The sequence below is a fragment of the Cyprinodon tularosa genome, unplaced genomic scaffold, assembly GCF_016077235.1.
Source record: "Cyprinodon tularosa strain WSP-4 unplaced genomic scaffold, ASM1607723v1 ctg144, whole genome shotgun sequence".
In the NCBI taxonomy this organism is placed as follows: Eukaryota; Metazoa; Chordata; class Actinopteri; order Cyprinodontiformes; family Cyprinodontidae; genus Cyprinodon; species Cyprinodon tularosa.
Window position 1 is genome coordinate 727,176 of NW_024038265.1, and position 24,736 is coordinate 751,911.

The 24,736-nt window shown below is 38.8% G+C and overlaps 1 protein-coding gene across 7 annotated transcripts in view; it reads left to right on the forward strand.

Annotated features, from left to right (window-relative positions):
* Positions 1 to 23,972, forward strand: part of stard13a (StAR-related lipid transfer (START) domain containing 13a) — a 70,111-nt gene extending 46,139 nt beyond the window's left edge. For 5 of the 7 annotated variants that reach the window (XM_038278775.1, XM_038278776.1, XM_038278779.1 and 2 more), the window contains 13 exons: positions 7,588 to 7,659; positions 8,441 to 8,522; positions 9,624 to 9,687; positions 11,502 to 12,778; positions 14,878 to 15,048; positions 16,816 to 16,975; positions 17,101 to 17,299; positions 18,207 to 18,420; positions 18,511 to 18,625; positions 19,030 to 19,290; positions 19,515 to 19,732; positions 20,944 to 21,120; positions 21,201 to 23,972. In XM_038278775.1, the coding sequence (XP_038134703.1) occupies positions 7,588 to 7,659; positions 8,441 to 8,522; positions 9,624 to 9,687; positions 11,502 to 12,778; positions 14,878 to 15,048; positions 16,816 to 16,975; positions 17,101 to 17,299; positions 18,207 to 18,420; positions 18,511 to 18,625; positions 19,030 to 19,290; positions 19,515 to 19,732; positions 20,944 to 21,120; positions 21,201 to 21,315 (3,125 nt within the window). In that variant the 3' untranslated portion in view covers positions 21,316 to 23,972. Of the gene's footprint in view, positions 1 to 4,353; positions 5,127 to 7,587; positions 7,660 to 8,440; positions 8,523 to 9,623; positions 9,688 to 11,501; positions 12,779 to 14,877; positions 15,049 to 16,815; positions 16,976 to 17,100; positions 17,300 to 18,206; positions 18,421 to 18,510; positions 18,626 to 19,029; positions 19,291 to 19,514; positions 19,733 to 20,943; positions 21,121 to 21,200 lie in introns of those variants that run through there. The other 2 variants (XM_038278781.1, XM_038278777.1) reach the window with 2 other exon arrangements.
* Positions 23,973 to 24,736: the final 764 nt, after the last annotated feature.

Here is a 24,736-nt window from a genome sequence, read left to right on the forward strand (position 1 = left end):
ATGACATAGCTGGTGAAGGTTTCACCAATTAGTTAACTTGGTTGAAATAATAGTATTTTTAGTGTTTCTTAACTTTTTATATTTTAAGTTTGCACATGTGGAAAAAGGTCAGGTTTATGATTTTTAAAAACAAAAGCTTAAATCTGTGCATTGAGTAGATAAGGAGCAATGCATGGATTGGATGTTTTGGGAAATGCATTCAATCATGAACTGGTTTCACTTTGTTTAAATATTTTGGAGAATATTCAATGCTTTCACATTTTTCTGGAAATAGTCAAGATTTTCTGAGCGCAGTTATGGTTTAAAAACATATACTTTCCTTCTTTTTGCAATTTTTAAAATAATCTCTCTAATTGAAAAAAAGATTTTTACATTTTTAAAATCGTCACGTTTTTTATGTTTTATTCACTGTCTGCTACAAGGGAATTTAGATTTTATTACTGCAATTAATCATATCTAAAATAATGGTCAAGGTGTCTCACATTGCATAAGAACTGATTGTTCAATATATGATTCAGAACCAAAGTGAATGGAAAAAAAAAAATTATATATATATATATATATATATATATATATATATATATATATATATATATATATATATATATAATATATTTCTTCCAGCATGTTACCTGTAAAGTGAGCTAGAGATTAGCGGAGAAAATGGTTTGACTGTGGTTCTGTTCTGTGTTGGATCTCAGTGCCTTAAAGATCTATGTCAAGCATCAAAGCTTAAAATGACAGTTGAGAGATTTATTGTCATACAGTATTCAAGGGAAGAAGCTGTTTTTTTAATGCACTGAAATCCCCTTTTCATTTTTATTAAGCACAGCAAATCTCCAAAAAATTGACTTAACTCTTTATTTGCATATTTCAAACAATATAATCAAATATTTGTATGAAACAAGTGTCATTTAAAAATCACTATTAATGTAAAAACAAGCTAAAAGTCATTAAATGAGAAGCTTGTTAGATTGTAATTCTCCATGAGACGGTACTTAAAATGTTGTTAAAACCCCACAATTGAATAAAATACTTTTTTTTCTTTTCTTTTTTTTTTTAAATTGGAAGTATAAGGAAGGTAGAAAGAAGTATCGATGTGTTATTCTGAACTGCACTATACTTTGGTGCAATACTGTTTGGCTGAATGGTGAGGAAAAATTATTGTTTTGTCCGAGAGTCAAATGTTATGAAAATAAGTTTTTGAAGAACTTAGATGCTCCATTCTGTGGGTGTTCTGTGTCTTTAATAATTTAATTGGCCCTTTTACTGACAGTAGACAATAATAGTCCAACAGAGTTTAAGAGCAGATGATCTTATTGATGTTTTTACTCATCTTCCTTCAGGTAAATTGCATTTTGAGTAGCCCAATTGTATGTATTTAATTTAAACTATTTTACAGATTTATACATGTTTTCTTGTCTTCAATATGTCCTTACTATGTAAGAGCCTTTCTAGGTGGCATTTTCATGGCATGTTGTTGTGCAGTAAGAGGCCAGTCTCCCAATGAATAAATGATTAAAATGTGACGGGTAGAAAAAAAGCCTCTCATGCAACCTGATCATGAAGGCATTCATGATCAGAATGAATATGAAAACAATGCTGGAAGGTTTTTCTTGTACACCCTCTGCTGGACAAAAGGTTGCATTCCCAAACACAGAGCTTGATGACCTTCAGTCTCCTTTTCTGATCTCATTTAAATGCAGGCAGCAAACAGCTATAGCTCTGGTCCCTTTTATTACTCTGGTCGGTCATAAGTGCAGTTTCTCAAACATTGCATGTGCCCCTGTGTTTGTCTGTGGTCTCCCATCATTATGTTGGAGGAGCCTCTATTTTTAAAATAGCAATAATTCATGCTAATATTGATTCGGTTTTACAGTGCATTCCAGAGGTTCCAACATCATAGCAGATGTAGCTCATGAGAGAAGACAGACATGTTCTACTTGATCCCTCCCCCATCCCTCTCGTCATATCTCATCAGTCCTCCACTGTCTTCCCGAGTCTTTTTTTTTAACCTTTAGACATGAAGGACTAAGTGCTTTAGCGTATGTGGGAATATGGCTTCTCTCCAGGCCGTCTGTTTGTAGTCTTTGATTTTACTGGTGTAAAGGTTTAGAGAGAGGATGTATCCTAATAAACACATTAAACATTTTATATATCTGTTTGTGCATAGCGATAAAATGTTTTTTTTTTTTGCACTTCACAGTAGTCTGAAAATCTCTTCTGCTTAGGAACTTCCTGCTACAGCTGCTTTTCATGGTTCACATGCCCCTCTGGATTCATGGGAAATTATCAGCAGGAAATGATGTCATCCAAGTCCCTTTAGAGTCCCTGAGACTTAGAGACTCAATAGTTTGTGTAAATCTAGTACACATACCATCCACCAGCTCTGTTGGCTGTTGATCTGGGGGCTTGCTGCCTGCTGTCACTTATTTCCCTCAGCAGGACTGCAGTGACATTAAAAAAAAAAGATTGGCAGGGAAGCACGGCGGGTGCCTCAGATTAGTTCGGTCTGCCTGGGTGCATTGTTGTGTTTTGCAAGCTATGCCAGGCATGTTTGTCTACTAATTAATCTCTTGATTAAATTCTGCACAGATGAATAGTGGTGTTTTGTTCCCACACTAAAGGGAACCTAGTCTTTTGTCTTTATGTACAAACATGAAATCAAATTTGGCAAATACACATGAACAAACACCGTAATGGAGCCTTTGATTGCTTGTATTTTGATAATACCATGGTAATGACATGTCATCGCTTTTTAATTATTTCAGATGCAAATCTAGACTTGCTAATTGTTAAATCTGCTTCATGATTCAGAGTTATGTGTAGTAGGGGTATAACTTTAGCAGTTAACTGATGAATCAAACTCTACCAGTTGGGAGGAATGTGCAAGCATCTTTGCCGTCCCTTTTGCTTGATTTTCAAGAAGAAATAAGAGGTATTTCAGCTGATATAGACTAGATAGTAGAGTCTACAGACAGCCATGTGCTGCTTCTGGTTGATGTCATACTATCACTGCATTTCATTGATTCGAAGCACATCTGTATTCAAGGTTAATTCAGATATCTTGCAACATTTCATATTGCTTGCAAGCTAAACCGTCACCATGAGGCTGTGGAGATTTAACTCTACGCCTGTAGTGTAACACATCTTTTTTGTTGCCATTGCTTCAGTAAATGCTCACTCTATCCATGGTGTAAATTTATTATTGGGAAGAGTGTTCTATTCCCTCTATTTATTTTCCAACCTCGTGTTTTCCGGCTGGGAGGGGGGGTTAGGGTGTGAGAGGGTAGGGTATTGTGGATGTGCAGACATGGTTATTTGATGATGTCTGTATTTTAAATATTTGCTTCTTTTACAACATATTCAGGCACCACACATGCATGCTTATGCTTTCGTTGGACAATGATGGGCTGGTACCAATCTTTAGCAGTGAGATTGCAATTTCATCACAGGTTCTTTAGTGTTAACTACAATGATATTCTAGTAATTTGATTTCTCTTGGACACCCTGACTGACGAGCACCAACACTTTGGAAACTATGGTGTGAAAACTTTGCATTTTCACTGCATTTATTAAGCCACAGTGAGGCAGAAGGGAAAAAAGCTTGCAATCTAAAAATTGTAGGTTTGATTCCATCTTCGTCTTCTTCCACATCAGAGGACGTAAGGCACCTAACCCTGAGTTACCTTCCGAACTGTGTATCGGTGTTTGAATTTCTTTTTTTCTTTTTGTAAGAGATGCCTTTATTGTTTTATTGTTGCTTCTTAGAAAAACTGTTTTTAAGATTTATGAAGTATGCCAAAGTAGACTTCTTTGAACTGTCAACAGATTAAGAGAATACCAAAGTCAGTGAATCAGTGTCCTCGTTTAGCGTGCATATGACAGGTCATAAACTCAACACTTACAAAGAAGAGATTTTTTCAATTTCCTGAAAGAATGTGCCCTTTATGTGGCTTGTATTGGAAAGCCTCGAGCAAAAATTACATATGCATCTGTTAGCTATTTTTAGTATTTGAATCCACGAGTTAAAGTGAAAAAACAAATAAAAAAACAAGATCTGATTTGTTTTCTGGGGGAAAACAAATGTTTTGCTTCTCCATCTGGATCTGCACATTTACATTTTTTTTTTATTATCAAACTAAAGAAATCAAACCCTCCTCAAAATCTCACAGAGAGTAAATAAACAACTTATGTGATATTTTGTCTTCGTTGTGGTTTTCCCACAAGGTCCGTCCATCTCGGCTTCCCACCCCAGCCGTCTGTCTCATCCCTTTACTTGTGTTCTCTGACTCACTGTAGGCGACATCTATGCTGTTTTAAATGTGCATGCCAGTACTGGTGTCTAAGTGGGTTTTAGTGTACACTGTGTGGCCAAAGCGTCACAAAGAAGCCAAGGTCAAAGCCTTCTTGGCTTCCAGTTAGCCGGTGGGCTTGGCTGACATATAAAGTCAGCATCCACCAACTGATGTCCTGCAACCTCAAGGGTCTGGCCTATGTGAACGTCAGCTGAAATGAGTCATTTCCTGCTGGATACAAAGAAGATGCAGACTCTGTTGTAGGCGCTTGAGTGTAAGAGTGGGGATTGGGATGTTTCTGTCGAAGGATGAAAGGAAGTGGGAGCGAGAGTTTTTATGTAAAAGAAAGATTATAACGGAGAGAAGTTAAGACCAGAAGAAGGAAAAATATAGTTTGAGTGTTCAAGTAATTTTTGAAACAGGGGTTTCGTTATGTGAAGGAACCTAAAGATAAAAGGGAAGGAAACAAGAACAAGATGACTTGCATGATTTTTAATACGTAAGTAAAAAGAAGTACGAGGTCAGAGAAGTGCATAAATAGAGAGATACTGTAAGTGCAATCTGAGAGATGAAAGTTTAAGAGAGGGTGTTAAGTAGAAAATTAGAGGGAAGGGAAAACCTGCATGGAGCAGGCTGGAAAAAGAGAGGCAGAGCTGTAAACACATGAGGTCGGAGAGCCAGCGAGGAAGAAAGCACCGAGCTACTGCTGCTGTTTGATGGAAAGCTGCACAATGCAGCAGATGGATGTTCCCTGTGATGGAGAGGAAACTTCAACCGGAGCAAAGGAAACATAGAAATCTGTCGTACCCCTCACCATGAGGGCTTCCAGTAAGTTTTGATTGTACATTTAAGTTACATATGATATCTTCGTTCTCTTTACTTCCAGAAGGCTTGGATAAGTGTTTGTATATTTTCTCCAACCTTTAGCCCATATGTGATTTAGAGAGAAGAGTTATTCAAAGAATGTTGGAAGAGGGATGTAATTGCTGGATTGTGGTGACAGTGTCGTTTCCTCTGACCGTTCTCATCTCTGATGGTGAAGTACGGAGGCTTTTTATTGCCCCACTGAAGTTTGCCAACACCTCTTAACTAGTAAGGAAACTGAGAATGTATGAGTGAGAACTTGTCTGAGCAACACATTATTTATAGTTACAAATTTCACATTTAAATACTTTATTCCGGTTCATATTTGTCCTAAAACAGCCTGTCCATTGTTTTCTGTGAAATGTATTAGTTTTAGTATTTATACTCCATGCATTAAGCTGCTTCTTAAATGTTCTTTTATGTTTATTTCTCCATCTAGGCCTGCTGTGGAGATGTATTTAATTCTTGGCAGCAGTTTCTTTAGGATTTCTTTTGTCAGCACAAGGAGCCGCTTTAATAAGTGGCTCCCTATAAAGAAAACATATATAAACACACCCAGATTTCCCTACTGCCAGTTAAGCAGCGTGTGTGATACATATGCCAGTGGAAAAAAAACAACAACCTATAAAACAAAAGCCTGTTAAAGTGCTTCATGCTTGCTCGGCAGCCAAGGCCTGATATGTTTTGGTACGATGCTGTACAACTCTTACATTTATCCAAAAACAGCAAAGCATTTTCAGAGGTTTTTGCGAAGATGTTTTAAACCTTGTTATTAGGAGACTTCAGAGAATATCTTTACTGGCGGATTTTCAACCTTCTCAGTATCATCATTTTGTTTATTTCCCAGAGGGAAAAGACATCTCAGAAATTATTTTTCCTTAATTAAAAACGATCTCAGAGAGTAATATCAAGCATAAGAAAAGTGCCATGCTTAGACTTGACCTATCTTGAAAAAAGTAAAAGTACTCACATGTTTTAACCTTCTTACATTTGCCCTGTCATCCATCCATCCATCCATCCATCCATCCATCCATCCATCCATCCATCCATCCATCCATCCATCCATCCATCCATCCATCCATCCATCCATCCATCCATCCATCCATCCATCCATCCATCCATCCATCCATCCATCCATCTGGTGTGTCTATCTCCAGTAGTCTATGGGCGAGAGGCGGGGTACACCCTGCACAGGTTGCCAGTCTGTCTCAGGGCAACACAGAGACAAACAAAGACATACAACCATGCACACACAAACTCACCCCTAAGGACAATTTAGAGAAGCCAACAGTCATGTTTTTTTTGACTGTGGGAGCAAGCCGGAGTACCCGGAGAGAACCCATTCATGCACAGAGAAAACATGCAAACTCCATGCAGCAAGAGTCCGGGCGGGGAATCGAACCAGAAACCTTCTTGCAACAAGGCAACAGTGCTACCCCCTGCTCCTACATGCACCCTGTTGCCCTGTTACAACCATTAAATTTATTCCTAATCCAATTCACATTTTTAACATTTTATTTAATGTGGCAGACCAACACAAAGCAGCACATCATATGTGAAAATGTAAAATGATGGGTATCACGCTCACGAATGGTTGTTTGTTCTGTTTGTCTCTGTGTTGCCCTGCGACGGACTGACGAACATGTCCAGGGTGTACCCTGCCTCTCGTCTGTAGACAGCACCCCTCGCTACCCTGCTTGGGATAAGCATGTCAGAAAATGGATGGATGGTTATTTTCTAACAAATGCAAAACAAAAAAACTTTTTCGAATTAAATTAAAAAAAAATATATTTCTCTTCACGCTGATACCTGAAATACTTTTAAAAGTCACATAATTAAAAAACAGTATTAATCTGTTAATACTTTTGTTTCGGTCTACCAAAATACCGATAAGGTCAGATGATACCAAAAAATGCATGTTTGGCCTATTAGACAGTAGATCAGTCTGAACCGATGAGCCACATTGTGAAGCACGGTGGTGGTAGCACCATGATTTTCTCCAGCAGTAATCCAGAAACCGGTAAGCTTTGATAGAAAGACTGATGGAGCTTACCACTGACAGTCTTGGAAATTAAGCTTTTAGAGCCTAGAAAGGGCTTAAGCCAATGTTTTATCTTGTTCATAGACTCTTCATCATAGCAGTTTCAGCCCCAAGGGTGCTTAATAGTAATAGAATACAAACTTTTCATGTCACCCTTTAGAAAATCAAAAAAGAAAAGAAAAGAAATCCTAAATAATCTATTTACTTTTATTTAGATATGTTCTTATATTGGTTTATGACATAACCTCTCCATAACATTCATGTAGGAAAGTGGCATTAGTTTTTAAGGAGTGGTAATTTTTCAAACACTTTAAGAGCAATAACAAAAAATGTATCTCTGTGCCTTAATGAGTTTCACAAATATCCGCTGTTTCTGTCTTACAGAGATTGAGGCAAAGGAGGCTTGTGATTGGCTTCGAGCAGCGGGGTTTCCACAGTATGCCCAGCTCTATCAAGGTAACACACCACCGAGTCACCAAAGTCCAACTGCCTTATTTCGCACAGAACCTGCCCCTCCATCAGAGTTTTTTCCTCTCGTTTTTTACATCATGTGTGATTCTTTCTCTCTTCCTGCCATCCCTCAAACTTCACATCCCTGTCTTGTGTGCCGTGGGTTCTATTTCCAGTCTTCAGTTCCTCTCCAGAGGGAGGGGTCATGGGAAAGGCCTTGTTATCACTGCTGGGACTCTCATAGCTCCTTTCTCCCTGTTCTTAAGCTCACCAACCATTTTTTTTACCTCCCACTCCAACAAAACCTGACATTTTTTTACTTTTCTATTTGCGTAGCCTTTTCTGTTTTTCATCCAGTCTCGTGTCTCCTCATCTTATCTTGCAAACCTGCAGGCATTTGTTCATGTGATGATCATCAGGTCTTATGAGGTAGAAACACTAACATGAAATGGCTTTAGAAATCAAACAAGAAGCCAGCAGTTTCTGTTAGACATGTCAAAAACATGCCACTTCTCTGAGAAATGAAGGTCTGATTGTTCACCTTCAATCAAGTATGCATTGAGTTCAGTTAAAGCTTTACAGGGTTGGAAACATATGAGTATCTGTTGTAGTTCTGATGGGAATGACAAGTTTTAGTTGTTGCGATGGCAGCTGTGGTTGACTTTACAAACTTCACAAAGAACCCTGCTGTCTCCTGTTGTCTGTCAATCATTACAACTAACAGCTGTTTTCTCTTCTTCTTTGTTTGCTTCCTCCTTTTCTTTTGATTTTTTTTTCTTTTTTACAGATTCCCAATTTCCAGTTAATATTTCGGCAGTGAAAAGGGACCATGACTTTTTGGACCGGGACCTCGTCGAACCTCTGTGTCGGTGAGGATGATATTTCTCTTTACATTCCTCCTCTGGTTATCCTTTCTGATGTGCTGGTTTTTCCTTGGGGTCTGCTACTTACTGCAACTCATTAGTTGCCTGACCCCTACCCTTAATGAAGTCCCCATCCACATCTCCCTCTGAGACTCCAAGGCTTTGATCTGGTCACCTCCCCTTCTCGCTGCCATGCTCTGATCTCCCATTCAAAGAGGAGAGAGACCCTGGGGGGGCAAAATGTAGTGAGGTGTGTGCGGGTGATGGTGACGGGGAACTGAGCGAAGGGATGCCAGAGCGCTTCTTTAAATGGATTTAAGCTATTTTCCACATCCTTCTGATCTTCCGTTGTCACATTACCCTGCTTCCTGATAAGTTCTTTGCATATTTGCAAGATGTTAACATACTTTTTTACCGCTGCCTCACCATTTTTACAGATCTGCTTTATTTTTTTATTTATTACCCCTAGAATTTACACACCATAACCTAAATATGCTTTATGCTCTTATCCAAATTAAATCCCTGAATTGTCCGCTGTGTTTTTTGGTCCTCAAGAGGCAGTTTGTTCACCAATGTCTCTAACAAACCACTGAGGCCCTACAAAATTAGATAAAGTACATAAACTGTTTACTTATGCAAGTAAACAAAAAATGGTCAAATCTATTTTGGATATTTCTAAAATAATAAAATGTAGAGTTACTAAATCAGAATTACTCAGTGTGTAATAGGAATCTTAAATCTTAGCAAACAGCAGATAGGATGAACCTCCGAAACCTTCAGTCTAGTATAAAAAGCAGCAGTAAGCATAGATGGTAGAGGTGTCATTAGACCTTTTTTAGTTTTCGTCAGACTCGGAAAGTCAGGGGAGTCAGAGCACTACCCTTGTGTTAAAGAAATAGTAAGAATCACTGCAGGGTCGGATCAGATTAAAGAGAAAACCGAAAAGGCTTGTCTGATGGTAATGGACCAGACTCTGTGGAAAAACAGGGAAGTTGAAGTAAAGGTATATTTATATAGTAAAAGTGAATCTTGCTACAGTAAAGGAGCAGGGTTCAATATACATAACATGAGACTGCTTTACTGACTTAGTGTATGTGTTTGTTGCAGACGATTAAATACTCTAAACAAGTGTGCATCCATGAAACTCGATGTCAGCCACCCCAAGAAGAAGGTAAGTCAAGCTTTTCTTGTGGGGTATGTACATTTTTCATATTCACAAAAAAAAAAAAAAAAAAAAAAAAACAGCTTGCTGATGAGCCTCATTTGTCAAATTAAAAGCAGCTTTTTTTTTATTAATCTATTGTTATACTCTTATCTTAAATACATAAAGTTATGACTTAAAGGTTTAGTGGAGGATTTTGGTGAATTTTTTTAAAAGACCTGCGCTCTCCACTTTAAAAAAAAAAATGCACATGCACAACCCTGTACCCACTCAAGAGAGGGAGCACCTATTTAAAAGCTGCTCTTTGCATGGCTCATACAAGTTTATGTTCCAAAAGATGATTTGCAATTTTTACACTATGTCAGGTTCACCCCTGGTAAGTAAAAATGGGGACGACCACGTAGGACGGCCTTACGTAAACATATCAACGGACATATCAAGGCTTACAAACATCGGCCAGTGTAAAATTAATCAATATGATGTTTCACTTTCACAAAGTTTTTTTGTATTCTAATTTTTCCAATGTGTCTAAAACAATCTAAATATAAAACTTTTTTGAAGAAAATTATTAATTGATTAGCAAGAGAGAGTAGGAATTGCTCATTTCTGATTTGAGCTCAGAGAGCGTTCTCTTCATCCTGTCTAAGACGTTACAGAGGCTCCACTTCTCCTAATTTCTAAACCAAAATGCGGCTTCTTTCGCAGCTCGATTGCAAAAGCATAATTTCAAGAGGAGATAACCACTGCTAGTCTGATTGGGGGTACTTCTGTTTCTCCCAATTATAGCTACAAGTATTATTCCTTTGATTCTTAGTCAGCTGCTGATTCTTAAGTATACATTTATATTCATGCCCTGTTAGTTCTTTTCAGTTCCTCTTATTCTTCTCGATGCACTGTGGCAAGGAAATTCTGACAGACACACCTAAGAGCATGGTGTCATTTACAGACAGACTGATTTGTAAGCTGCCGTTAGCTTTATGTCTTTTTATGACAGTTATAATAGAAAGAAACACCATCTTTAAACTTTTGGGTGCCAATGCATTTACAATATTTACTCTATTTCTTTTTTTTATGCTTCAAAAAACCTCGAAATGCTATTTTCTTTTGAATTTTACTTGCTAGAATAATAGAAACTTGCCTGTAATTATGAAGTGACAAGAAATTAACAATATATGTCGAGGCTTCAAAAGCTTTATGTTCTGGGAATTCTTCATCCAGAGAGGCTGAGCCTGATCTATTCTGCTAAGAAAAATGTTTGTACTGCGTAGATTAACGTTTCCTTTCAACTTTAAGAAAAAATGACAAGTTAGGAATCGGTTATCAAGTTTTCTATGCTTGACCCAGACATAAACTGACCCACGTATCACTGTCTTTATTCCCACACTTTTTTCAACTTCATATTTTTTTGTGTGACACAAGCTGAAATCTGGTAATATTAAAAATTGGGGCCAAATAACAGCTTTGTGCTCACTTCTGTTGTAATCTATAACAGCACATGACATGACCTTGCAGTTAAGTTTTATTTTTAGTATCAGTGTTGAAAGGAAGTGGGTTTGGTCAGCTTCCACAAAATTTCCGAAGTTGCATTTGTTTGCTTTCAATAAGAGTAAACAGCAAAATATATTTTTATGAACTTGTAATGATAAGTTTATAGTAAAATTTTGCAGCTGACAAAAAAATAAATAAAAATAAATAAATAATAATAATAATATATATATATATATATATATATATATATATATATATATATATATATATATATATATATATATATATATATATAGATGTGTGTATTTTGATCTTTTTCCTCTTTCTCTCCGTAGAGTGATGATTCTGATGAAGATGATCCTCTGGCCATCAGTAAAAGGTGGACATTTGAGTGGAGCAGCAGACGCTGGTCTCGCCTGCAGGACTTCCTTTTGGACAGCACCAATGAGAGCAGCCCGACGGGTCAAGGAGAGGGTCTTCGCAGCACAGTGAGCAGCGAGAGCGTACTGACGGACCTGAGTGAGCAGGAGATCACTGAGGTCTGCTCGCTCCACAGCGAGGACTCAGCCTCTGCCATGCCCGACTCTATTTCCATGGCGTCCCTGTCTGCGTCCTATCAACCGCCGAGGGAATTCCCACACTACAACTCCCTGCCCATCAAAAGCAGCCGCCATGGGAGGAGTAAAGCTAAAGAGTTCCTTCGCAAAATGGAGGTGATGCGAACCTGGGGGCCTTCGACAAGGAGGAAAAGCTCAAATCGGAGGCCGCCGCTGGTCATCAGTGAGCCGGTGTTACAGGGGGAGGAGCCTCATGCACTTCAGATGCTTCATTGTACCCCCATCAGCCAATTAGAACACAGCCCAAAACACAACTACCAAACAGATGGGGTTTCTGATAGCAAAACATTGGAAAGCCAGATCCCAGTGAATGTTAGTCCAAGCGAAGAAGCTATGGTGCTCAATGTTCAGGAGCCTGCGTGTTCAAAGCCACGAGTCTCCAACAAGAGAAGCAGCATGTACCTGGAGGATATGGAGTTACCTTCTCAGGGTAAGAGGACTGAAGGTCAAAGCCAGTTTGGCAGAAACCAGTTTCGCTCATATGAAAACCTCCTCATTCACATCCCCAAAGATCACAAGCCAGGCACTTTCCCCAAAGCTCTGTCCATTGAAAGTTTAACACCCTCCCCGAGCGACAGGAACAATAACCCCCAGTCACATAGCCAAGCCTCCCCGACTGAGAACGGCCTGCGTGAGTCCTTATCTAAACCTGCCTGTCCTGGAGCTCCAAGGGGCAGCAGGGTTAGCGTTTATGACAACGTGCCAGGCTCCCACCTTTATGCCAGCACCGGGGACCTCCTGGACTTTGAGAAGGAGGACAACCTATTTCCTCACCTGGACGACATCCTCCAGCACGTCAGTGGCCTGCAGCAGATCGTGGACCACTGGAGCCGCAGTGTGCTGCCTGAGGGGGACGCAGGGGAGGAGGAAGGGGAGGGCAGGACCACCCCCAGTGAAGGCGAGAGGGATGGGGTCTCTTTAAATGACACAGATTCAACAGGGACCAGTCGGGAGAGGCGGGACTCTGGAGTCGGTGCGTCACTCACAAGACCTCGGTAAGCAGCTGAACAGATATTAGAAGTCTTTCTTATAACCGAGGTCTTATTTTTCGAGTTTCAGTCTAAACTTATATTGATTGCCGTCGATCCACTGAAGCTCTTTTGACATTTTCTAATCCTACCGACATAAGGGACATAATAACTCCATATAAGGGTAAAATGCAATGAACATGAGAGATATTACCCCGTTATTCAGGTAAATAATCCGGAATGTTATTTTTAAACATTTAAAATACAATAAACGCTCGCACTAAGGGTTAAAAAATAAGCCAGTGTTTATTTTTGAATCCATTTACACATGCTGTAATATAGTAATAGTACAGTCACCAAAGATCTACATACAAAAGTTAGATAATCATAAAACAACAGGAAAACATGCAAGAAACCAGACCTGGAGAAAAACAAACATGTTTTATAGGCGAGATCTGAAAGTGGAAAGAAAGACAGATTATTATTATGAATGGAAAGGAGTTCCAGAGGTGAGGAGCAATAGTAGTACCAGTAGAGAAGGTTATCTTGAAGTAGAGCAGAAGTAGTAACACTAGTAAGGTTGAAAGAAGGTGATGTAGTGTTCAATGGCATAACAACACAACAATAGGCCCATAAGCAACATTATCTGGGTGGGCGTTATATGAAGTACAGCACATGATAAAGGTTCAGGACAGGCAACAGTTCCATAAATCAGCCAAGAAGATACAATTATCAATTCCCAGTCGTACACAACTGACCCAAATCGTGCCCCATACATACACACACCCCTCTCTCTCTTGTTGTGCCTGTGCAATCAAAGTAGTTCTAATCCGCACATGATGCACAAATTTTTGTACTGCTGCACGCTTTTACTCGCATTAAAAAAAACACCACCTCGCATAGTCGAAAATTCGTGAGAATTTCTCCGACTCGCGGGCATCTGTGAACTACCTATATCAAGGAGACTCCCTGAACAGCCCCCTCCTCACCCACGCTATCTTCATTCATCTCCTGGTCGCTATCTTTACTCACTCTTCGGTTCTTTGAAAGAACGTGTTTATTTTGGGAAGTTTTTTTCAGTTCTTCCAGCAGCTCTTCTTTGCTTTTTCTTTTCTGGAATCTGCTTAAGTATCTCATTTTGGTATCCATCGTCGCTAACACATTGTATGTAACGGTTAGGGTTAATCAACGCTCTGGGTTACCCATAATTCCAAGTCGTAGTGTAAAAAATAAAATACTCAAATACGTTGTTCTTTTAAGATCTTTATTGCAGTTTTGAAACATATGAGTGTGTTTTTTAATATCGATATGATTAATATTATATATTTATCGTTCAATTCCTAATATATCGATTTAAAAGAAAAAAAGATTTTTACCTTAAACAATGAGGAAAAATAGACAACGTCTGCACCGCCACTCTGGTAGATAGGGCTGTGGAGCCCTTTTGCTGTTCAGCGCCATTTCTGTTGCTAAGGCAGTCACAGTAAAAAAACAAAAAGTAAGACGTGGTCGGAGTCAAACCAGAAACATTAATTCTGATGAACATTTACAGCACTTGCTTTTTTATTTATACATTTAATTTTGTTAGTTGGGAAAAAAATCCCTATATATTGCAACATCGTGATAACATTGTATTGTGACAGGAGTATTGTGACATCGTAACACCCATGCCAATACTCACCCCTATTAAATTACAAGCTTTGACATTTTCAGCTGTAGAAAATAGCAGGAATGCAGCATAGTTTAACATCCATTATCTGCTGTTGGCAGAATGACACCTAACATTTTTATGATTAATTTACACTTTGGAAAATAAAAGCTTCGATACATTATATTCTATTCTTGTATTGTGAAGATGTATTTTTATTGCAGCTTAAAAGACACTAATAAAATGCTTTGTCTGCAATTGAGGACATGTGATTAAATAACACGTTGATAAAATTGACAGTCCATTTTCTAGAGGGAATCCTGTCCGTTTAAGTTTTACTATTTACTAAACGTGAATGGTTTAAAATACCAGCACAAATACTGTATGCCTGTAATCCACAATGAAATTAAAATGATATTTAGACCCAAATGATTGTGCTGTCTGAGTCAAATTATCTTTATACTCTAATCCATCCCAGTCTGCGTTGGCCCAGTTTCAGAACGTCTGATCATCTCAACCAGCCGGCATCATCGCTGCAGATCAGCAGCCAGTCAGCGGGCCAGCTGAGCCTGCTCCAGAAGTTTTCTCTGCTCCGCCTCACCGCCATCATGGAGAAATACTCCATGTCCAACAAACATGGCTGGACCTGGTATGTATAAATACAACCGGATTACATAAAAAAATCATTTGTCTGTAGCGTTGCAGATTACAAAAATATAATGTAAACTCAGGTACACATCTCTGTGTGAGATAATTGGTAAACAAAGATTAATTAAGAATTAAGAGCACAGCAGATTGGTTTGGGATAAAGGATTACTTTTATCAAAGAAGATTTAAATTTAAGTCAGGAGGAATTGCAGTAATTTGCTAGTCAGATACGAGAAAAAAAGACAAGAGTAAAGATAATGTTAAAAGGAACTCATAAGGAGTCATGCAAAGGGAACACAGGGAAGAGGACTTGTAAATATACAGACGACAGGGATCTGGTCGCATTGCTTGGATAAAATCGAAAACATCGTGACCCTAAACACCACTTCCACTCTAATACCCGGTGGTGACGGCATCATGCTCTGGGAATTTTCTTTTTTTAGGTAGAAACATTTAAGCTGATCAGAGTTAGAGGTGAGAGAAATGGTACCAAATTTAGAGGTTTTAAAGAAAAGTAAAAACATTTTTGAAGCTGCAAAAGACTTGACACTTGAGTAGTACTTTAGTAGCCAGTCGCTCAACAGCCCACAGCAAAATTAATCTGGGTCTGCTTCCTTCTTTTCTTAAGTCAAAGTTAATAAAACAGCCAAAAGTATTTCAACGGTTTTTACTTTTGTAGGTCATGTTAAGCCGGGCAAACACTGTACGATATTTTCAATCAAGCTCAAACTGTACGATGAAACCGCAGGGTTTAAAGGTTCACAGCTCATGATGTATGTTCTTACACTGTAAGGCCCAAAGCTCTGATGCTTACTGCTCACACTGCACGTCCAAAAACTACACATTGGGCTGAGCGCAGAGAGATAGCACTGGTTGGACTTATCAATCTGGAAGAAGAAGAAGACGAACAACTCAGTTGTTTGCACATGCGCACTGCTCGAGGTTCTGGCAAATCGGCTCGCAGCTCTGCTTCAACAGCAGGATTTGCCCACAAACACCTTACAAGGGCTGAAAGAATTTCAAACATGTTTGATTTTCTCCCGACCTTAAGATTCCAGATCAGGAGGTGATCGCAAGAGGCTGATCGCCCTCATTACCCCCTGAATATTACACGATGGAGGACGCATGAGGAGGTTGAAACTCTTTCCGATTCCAAAGAATTCTTGCACACCTGGAAAATCTGCTTTAGTTATCTTTAAAGAGGGAATATGGAGACAGGTGCTTAGAATATAAATGGACTCTACAATTTTAAGACTTTTATTTGTAAGAAATAGAAAAAAACTGTACACTATTGTACAATTATGCTCTGCTATATGTTCATATATCACGTAAAATCCCCCCCAAAATAAATGGAAACGTGGTTTTAATCTGAGCGAGAGAGAAAAAGTTAAAGGTGTGTAAATACTTTTCTTGGGCACTGTGCCGTATGTTCCTTCTGTGCTTTACTAGGTATTTTTACTGTGCTCTTCAACCCCACAGTACAGCCTAAGCTGCTGGACCATACAGACAATTAACACCTTCAACTCGAAAACATGACTTAACATCAATGAGTTTGTCCATGTGCAAGCATTTGTCAGGGACAGAGCCCACCATTCCTCACGACTCACAAACGCATCCCTGTGTCGTTAACAGCCAGTCCTGTTCATTTTTATAGTGCCCTACAGGGAAGTCCTGTTGACCAGAGTGTACATGCATAGGATGATAATGAAAGCATAGTAGGCTGTCTTCCCACACACTTCCCTAATTGTTTTCTGTCTGTCGCTGGCAGGTCCGTACCGAAGTTTATGAAGCGTATGAAGGTGCCAGACTACAAAGAGAAGAGTGTGTTTGGTGTTCCTCTCATTGTTCATGTACAGCGCTGTGGGTTTCCACTTCCTATGTGTTTACAGCAGGCCCTCAGCCACCTCAGGACTTACTGTCTGGACCAGGTTAGTAAACAACTTTTACTGGACTGGTTGTATGCTTCTCATTCTCTGCTTACTTAAACTGACAGACATGAGGCGCCGTTCCCCCTCTGATCCGGCCGGACTCTCTCCTGCTTTCTCCCTTCCAGGTGGGATTATTCCGGAAGTCTGGTGTCAAGTCCCGGATTCAGGCTTTGAGGCAGCAGTGTGAGTTGTCCCCTGACTGTGTGAACTACGAGGACCAATCTGCGTACGATGTAGCCGACATGGTCAAACAGTTCTTCAGGGACTTACCTGAACCTCTGCTCACAAGCAAACTGGGGGAAACCTTTCTGCATATTTATCAGTGTAAGTTGCCCCAATGAAAGTTAAGCTAAATACTTTTTTCTCTTTTTGTATTCTTAGGTTTACAAGAAAAGGAAATGTTTTTTTTCACCAAGTATTAATCTCAAAATGACAGATTACTGTATATACAAAATTCTTTATTGGTCCCTGCTAAAAGCAACCCAACATCACAAAAAAATTAAAATCAGTTTATGTTGAGAAATGTTGTTTTATTAAAATCGTTAGCAGTGTAGTAAATAGTTACATTTGCTTGAGTAACATTTTGAGAAAAAAAAATATTTATATATAGTATGTTTATAGCACTGTACTTTTTACTTTTTCTTAAAAGTAATTTGAAGGTAATTAGCAAATTTTTTGAAAGACCCGCCCTCTCCATTTTTCAAAAATAAAATGCACATACACAACCCTGTACCCACTCCTATTAAACACGTCTCTTCCAACTCATGCCCATTGCTAGTCCAAGTTTGATGGAGGACTTTTACATTGCGGGAATGTTTCTCTTCTAGAAACAGAAGGAGTGTAGTCAGAGTGCACTAAATCTTGACATCTCTGAGATGACAGGATATTTTAGATAAAAATCTGGCCACCAGGAAACCAGAAAACCTGGACAGGGTAGAGAGATCCTGTAAAGATGTTATTAAAGAGCTGTCCTACTGGCTAAATAAATAGAAATGGGGGATTTTCTTTCCTCACCTCATAAATGTATAAAATACATATTCTGTTCTGTAAAAAAAAATTATATTTAAACTATTTTTTTCATGCATTTTAAAACTTTTTAGTCCCATTTCCTAACAATCCATAGTTGGATCAGTAAGAGGAACATCGTTGCTCTAAAATGCAGGTTATTGCTGCCCACTGTTTTAAGGACTTTTCTGTAGAATCTTATTGTTGTATTTTGTTTTTTGACTAGATGTTCCAAAAGAACAGCGGTTGCAGGCCGTCAGGGCAGCCATTTTGTTGATGCCCGATGAGAACAGGGAGGTTCTGCAGACATTGCTCTACCTCCTGCGTGACGTTGCCTCCTTGGTAGAAGAGAACCAAATGACGCCGATGAACCTGGCTGTTTGTCTGGGGCCCTCACTGTTCCACCTCAGCATACTGAAGAACGAGACGCTTTCACCAAGGTGTGCGTGAACTCAACCCGCCCTTCCTCCCTGGAAACAGGAACCCAGCTGGTGACTCAGCATGTCCTCTGTGGTTCTGGTTTTCTTTAGGTCAATCCAGAGGAAGTACGCTACAGGCCGTCCTGATCAGAAAGACCTGAGTGAGAACCTCGCCGCCAGCCAAGGCCTGGCACACATGATCTCAGAGTGCCAACACCTCTTTCAGGTTTGCATCAAACTTACCAATATTTTATATTGGAATGTGTTTATTATTAGAATAAACACATTCCAACACCCACTTAGACTTAGACTATCCTCAAATAACTTTGGATTAATGTAAATAATAATGATTTAAACACTTATTTGTCGAAAAATGCAGTTTCTCAGTATAAATTAGAAAAAAAAAATTTATGGGAATAACAGCATTGAAGCATTTAAAACATATTAAATAAAATATAGTCTGTCTGAAATCATAGAATATCTTCCATCACTGCTACAAGCTGGTGTCTCCATTACTCTTCAAACTGTTACCTTTTCTTACTGCTGTTCTTCAGACAATGTTGGCTCTGTTAAATATGATAGCTACTCCTGTCTGAGCTCATTTCAAACCTTCTGCTGATTGTTGCTCAGATCCCAGAGGAAATGGTGACCCAGTCTCGCAACTCCTACATGGAAGCTGCTCTAATGGTTCCTCCTCTGGAGGAGCTGTGCAAGGTCCAGGAGGAGGAAGACGTAGATGAGGAGGTGGAGGAAGAGGAGGAGGATGAGGAAGCATCCTATAATGCACATATAGAAAGGCTGATCCAGAACCTGCTAAAAGAGGCCAAGGATAAGAGCAAAGGCTGGGTGTCCCGCTCGTCGTCTGACAATACGGAGCTGGCATTTAAAAAGGTGGGAGGTCACTCAAATCAAATATGGTGGGATTAGGAGACGGGCAGCAGGAGGAAGGGATTATTAGGATCTTTAAAAAGAATCCAACGTCATTACATGTCTAAAGCATTCATCGTCAGTACAGCCAAAGCAGAAAATGTTAACTTAAATCAAGAAAGCGAAAGCAGAAACCCACAGACCTTATATTTTAATTCTACTTTGCATATTTAATATTGATGTTTAAGGTTGGCGATGGGAACCCTCTGAGGCGGTGGCGAGTTTGTCTGGAGGTTTCAGCAGCTCCCCACGAGGTGCTGCAGCGCCTCCTGAAGGAGCGTTCACTGTGGCAAACGGAGCTCCAGCAGGAGAAGGTTCTGGAGACACTGGACAAACAGACAGATGTGTATCATTACTCCTGCTGCAATATGGCACCTCAGCCCAGCTGTGACTACGTGGTACTGAGGTACGATTAATAACTGCATGGAGAACACTGTAAAAATGATTTGCATTTGTGGACCATACGTATATTTAGATCTTTTTCTTTATTTTGAACTAAAATAAAAAAAATAGAAAACCTTATAGTTTGAAAAGGACTTTTGGAAGAAGTTTAGAAAAACCTATCAGGCCTAAACCCTTTAGTCAGAATCAACTTAAAATTAACATTTATTTAATTAAAATTTACTGTGACTTGACAAATTTTTTTGACACAATACAGCATACTTAAAAAGAACAAAACTGAGGGAGAACAGAATGCGTGTGTGTGTGTGGACACAAAATTTAGACTGGATTAAGAAATTTATGAACTTTAGTATTATTAAATTCATTGTCACAACATTTGGAGGTAATTTTTCTTTAGACTGATATGATAAAAGTAAACCTTTGGAAGATGAGCTTTGCTGTTCAATTCAGTTCAGTTAATTTATGTAGCATCAATTTACAACACAACTGCATCAAGACACTTTACAGACATTTTAATCAGATCATACAGTCAGATTTGTTTAGTGTTGTATCAAAGGAAACCCGGCTGATTGCATTGAGTCATTGACTTTGCAGGATTCTATCCTAATGGATGAGCTTTTGGCTGCAGTAGTTATTTTCTTTCATTTTGTCATTCACTCAACAACAGCCCTTCACACCAAGCATGCATGTAGTGACGGTGGGGAGGAAAAACTCCCTCTTAACAGGAAGAAAGCTCGGGCACAACCAGGCTCAGTGTGAGCGGCCATCTGCAGAGGACGAATGGAGTTCAAGGAGACAGAAGCAAACATACAAAAATGGCGTAGAAACAATGAGCCATAGAAGAAGAAAAAACAATTTTCAAGAAAATAAAATGATAGAACAAAAATGGTGATAATCTAATGGTCTTGGACTGCTTTGCCACTTCCAGACTAAGTCTAGTCTATTTGATGAAAACATTAATTATGTTCTCTATCAGTAAATCCTGAAAGACGATGTCTCTCAATCTGTTTCCAGCTTTAAGCTTAGACACACATGAGTTAAGCAGCAGGACAATATGACAAAAGCTTCTAAGGCTAATATTATATTATAACTTTACAGGACTTTCTGGTGGTTTAAAGATTTTAAATTTGGTTAAGGGTGTGTAAAAGCTTCGATTTGATGTTTGCTTTCCTTACAGTGAAGATCTAACCCGGTGTATTGTTTTTCACCACTCAGATCGTGGCGTACAGAACTTTGTAAAGAATCCTGCGCGCTGGTGTGCGTGTCGGTCGAGCACGACGACAGCCCGTGTGTTGGAGCTGTGCGGGGGGTTGTGTTGGAGTCACAATACCTCCTTGAGCCATGTGGGATGGGGAAGACCAGGCTAACACACATCACCAGAGTTGATCTCAGGTGCTGACGGACTTTCCCTTTGGTTATGTTTTGACAAAATGCACAAAATTTAACGTGTAATGTGGTTTCTATTGTTGTAGGGGAAGATCTCCGGAGTGGTACAACAAAGCCTTTGGCCATTTGTGTGTTAATGAAGCCCAGAGGATCCGCTCTTCGTTCCTCCCAGCAGATCAGAGTCCTGAGTCGAAAACATGATGCTTTACCTTGAAAACCAGTTTAATTATTCAGGCAATCTTTTCTTGGTGCTGAGCTACAGTTCTGGTCAGAGCTACACTCCCAGCAATTTGGGGCTTTTAAAGATTTATATTCCTAATTTAATATGTCTTTTATTTCTAAATAGACTAATCATAAAACAACAATCTTGAATGATTTGTGAAAGGAAGAATTTGGTGTGAATTTATTATGGATTTTCTGTATTGAAAACAAGGTCCAATATATAGTGGTTCTAGCGCACACACACACACCCTGAATAAAATAAATACATTTTCCCTGCCTGGGTGCCAATTCCTTACGTAATTCGGCAAACAGAAATGTCCTCTAGTGAAAAAATAGTCTAATCCTTGCTTTTACGCCTTGTCTATAATTGTTTTTTATTGTACCGTGGTCAGTGCCAGTCCACGAATTTAATGTTAACCTCCTAATCTAACCTAAAACCAGTCTGGATATGTGAATATATTATAATTTTTCTGTTGCAACACCCATATATGGCCATATTGCTACCATCCAGATGTTAGATTGAGGTGAGGTTTGAAAGATAGTACTTTATTATTTTATCCACTCTGTGCAATTTATAAGTACCACTGACAAATACAACACAAACCCTCAATACCGGTACCATCATGCTAAACAGTCGGTCCAGGATTCTTAGGCTTGAAACTTTTCTTATCCAAGTATAGCACTTTTATCTAGAAGCCTTGTCCAAATGGGCAGCTATAAATGAGTGCTTTTAACACCCTTCCAGTCCATTCTTATACGAGTCATTTTTTCAGATGGTTAACTGGCGTTTCTAAAAGTTCCAAAAACATAAAAAAAATATTTTTTAATTGAAAAAGCTAACATTTATCTTTAGGAAATAAATCCCTTTAAAAAGCTTGACCAATTTCCCCGATTTATTTAAACATCAGTATATATGTTAGAGATTGTATGTATAATTTGGACCCTGTGTTGGTCGCAGCAAATCAACAAGAAATTGCGACTTGCGCATTGACACTATAGGAACTATCAATGAAGCACATAAAAGAAAAACGCCCCCTGTTGGACAAAGAGCAAATCAAATAAATCATTAAAAGCCCTGAATTAAACTCCTGTCTATGCTGAGTGAACGTAAATCTCTGACCAAGACTGTACATTATACTGAGTTGGCACATAAAAGGAGAGACTTTTTATTGTCATTTGAGGTTTTTTTTTTTTAACATACTTTAATTTATATAATAAATTATGACATTTTTTTTTTATCTGTTTTGATTCACAGTTTCAAGATTATTATTTCCAGTTCTGAATGCGAAACAAGATATTCAATCGTTAGAAAAGCAAATAATTTTGCAAGTACTTATAGCCATGCGCATTATTAATGGGATGATGTCTTGTAGATAGAAAATCAATTCTCTATTTATTGTTTTGGTTTGTTCTTCCAAGCCCTCAGCATCTATTGTAATATCTTAAACAAAACACTGAGCTATGATAAGATATCACTCTAAACTCTATTATTGTAGAACCTATTTTAAGATTTTCATTTCATAAGAATTGATTCTCCAGTCAAAGATTGAAGCACATATATCAAGATAACTGTTATTTATTATATTGAAATTTATCCGACTCTGTAAAACATCATAAGAACTGGTTGTTTTAGATTTGTTGTTATATTTAGCTGCAAAAGCCATTTTTTTACCCCATAATCGGACTTTATACCAGTGAATTCTACACAAACGACACAAATGAGAAACAGCTCAAGCTTTTACCGTTGCTCCATTTGCACTTACCCATCAAAAAAAGATAATTACACAGAAATATAACAAATTCAAAAAAGCAACGAAATGCGGCTACAGGTCAGCAGCGTCTTGTAAAAAGTCCACTTTGTCTCATATAGAAGGACCACACATTGATTCAGCAACACGTCAAAGGGGACGCAGTCACCAGGGTCCATAAATATGCTTTGAATATTTCCTGTACAAATTCCCGGATGGTTTCCTCTTTCAGTCGCCCACTTTCAGTGTTAATCCTATCCGAAGGTGTCATTGTATTTCTGTGTTTGGTATTATAGTTGTTGTTTTTTTCTTTTTCATGTTATACAATGTCTAAGACATGAGACCATTTCACTGCTTCTGGGAAGCATGTTTGAAACCTAGTGTGTGTGCATGGTTGTGCCTGTGTATCTGCATTTCAAACACACGTACAGCCTGTACTGTAAACTCTCTGCAGCGCTCTCTGTGCCATCACAGCTCTTCAGGGTCTTCCTATCATATTGATAAGCTGAAATGTCAAAAAAAAAATTCCAAACACCATCAGTAGAGAAGCAATAGCAGATGAAAAGAAACAACACTCCACTGTGGTACTGCCCTGGCTTTTATGTTTGTTTCCGCTGTAGGCAGCATTGCCATGGTGTTGCTATGATATAATATTATCTCCACAGTGCCGCCATAATCCTCGAGCAGATGCCTTTTGCTGGGTGACAGCAGCGCGTGTGCATGTGTGCGTAAGTAAGGACTGAATGACTCTGACTTGAGGCCTCTGCTGTTTGCTGAGAGGCTCCAGACTTGGCTTAGAGCAGGAGGATTTATGCTTGTTATTTTTGAAAGCGAGTGAAAACAAAAATGTTGTTTCTAAAGAGAGGAATAAAAGTCTAAAAGTGCTTTGTTCTCTGTTGTTTCTTTAAGTGATTTTTGAAATGTTTTAATGAAAAACATGAGCATGTGTTATAGTGAGCATGGGTTCTTCCTGGCATCTTTATTTCCTTTGTCACTTTTTCCAGTTTGGTCAGACTTTAACACAAACTTCACTGAATTTTGGTTGGATTTGTTAAAACAACTCCAAAAAGTAGCTATTTGCTTTTAGAAATAAAGAAATATGATGAACCCTTGTGTTTAATGAGAAGCATAATATTAAGTATTTTCCATATTTGCTCCAAAAAAAGCAAAGCCTCCACCGAAATTGTTGTGCCCAGTAAGAAATCGTTGCAAAGAGACAGTATTAAGTATTTATTCATACTGACCAGGGAAACAGTGCTACACTACTTAATTTATATCTACTTAAACTCACCATCATACAGCGATAAGCAGACTGGGAGGCAACCCTGGCTTAAAGGTAAAGTGCACATCAACATGTGGCTTAAGGAAACTACAATAAAACCCACAACTTTTGGATTGCAAGGCAGCTACCCTACTCAGTGTACCTCTGACACCTCTGGAGGACTCGAAAGGAAATGCAAAGAGCCATACCAGAGGTAGGAACATTTTCCATGTGATAGTTTAAGGATTCCTAAGTGTTCTTCTGTAGATCTATCTGTTTTGACCAGTTCTACTATAACCTTCTGCTGCTTTAACACCACAATTTCCCCACTGTGGGACAATAAATGGATTTTCTATTCTATTATTTCTTTGTTGGTAATTTTCTTTAGTTT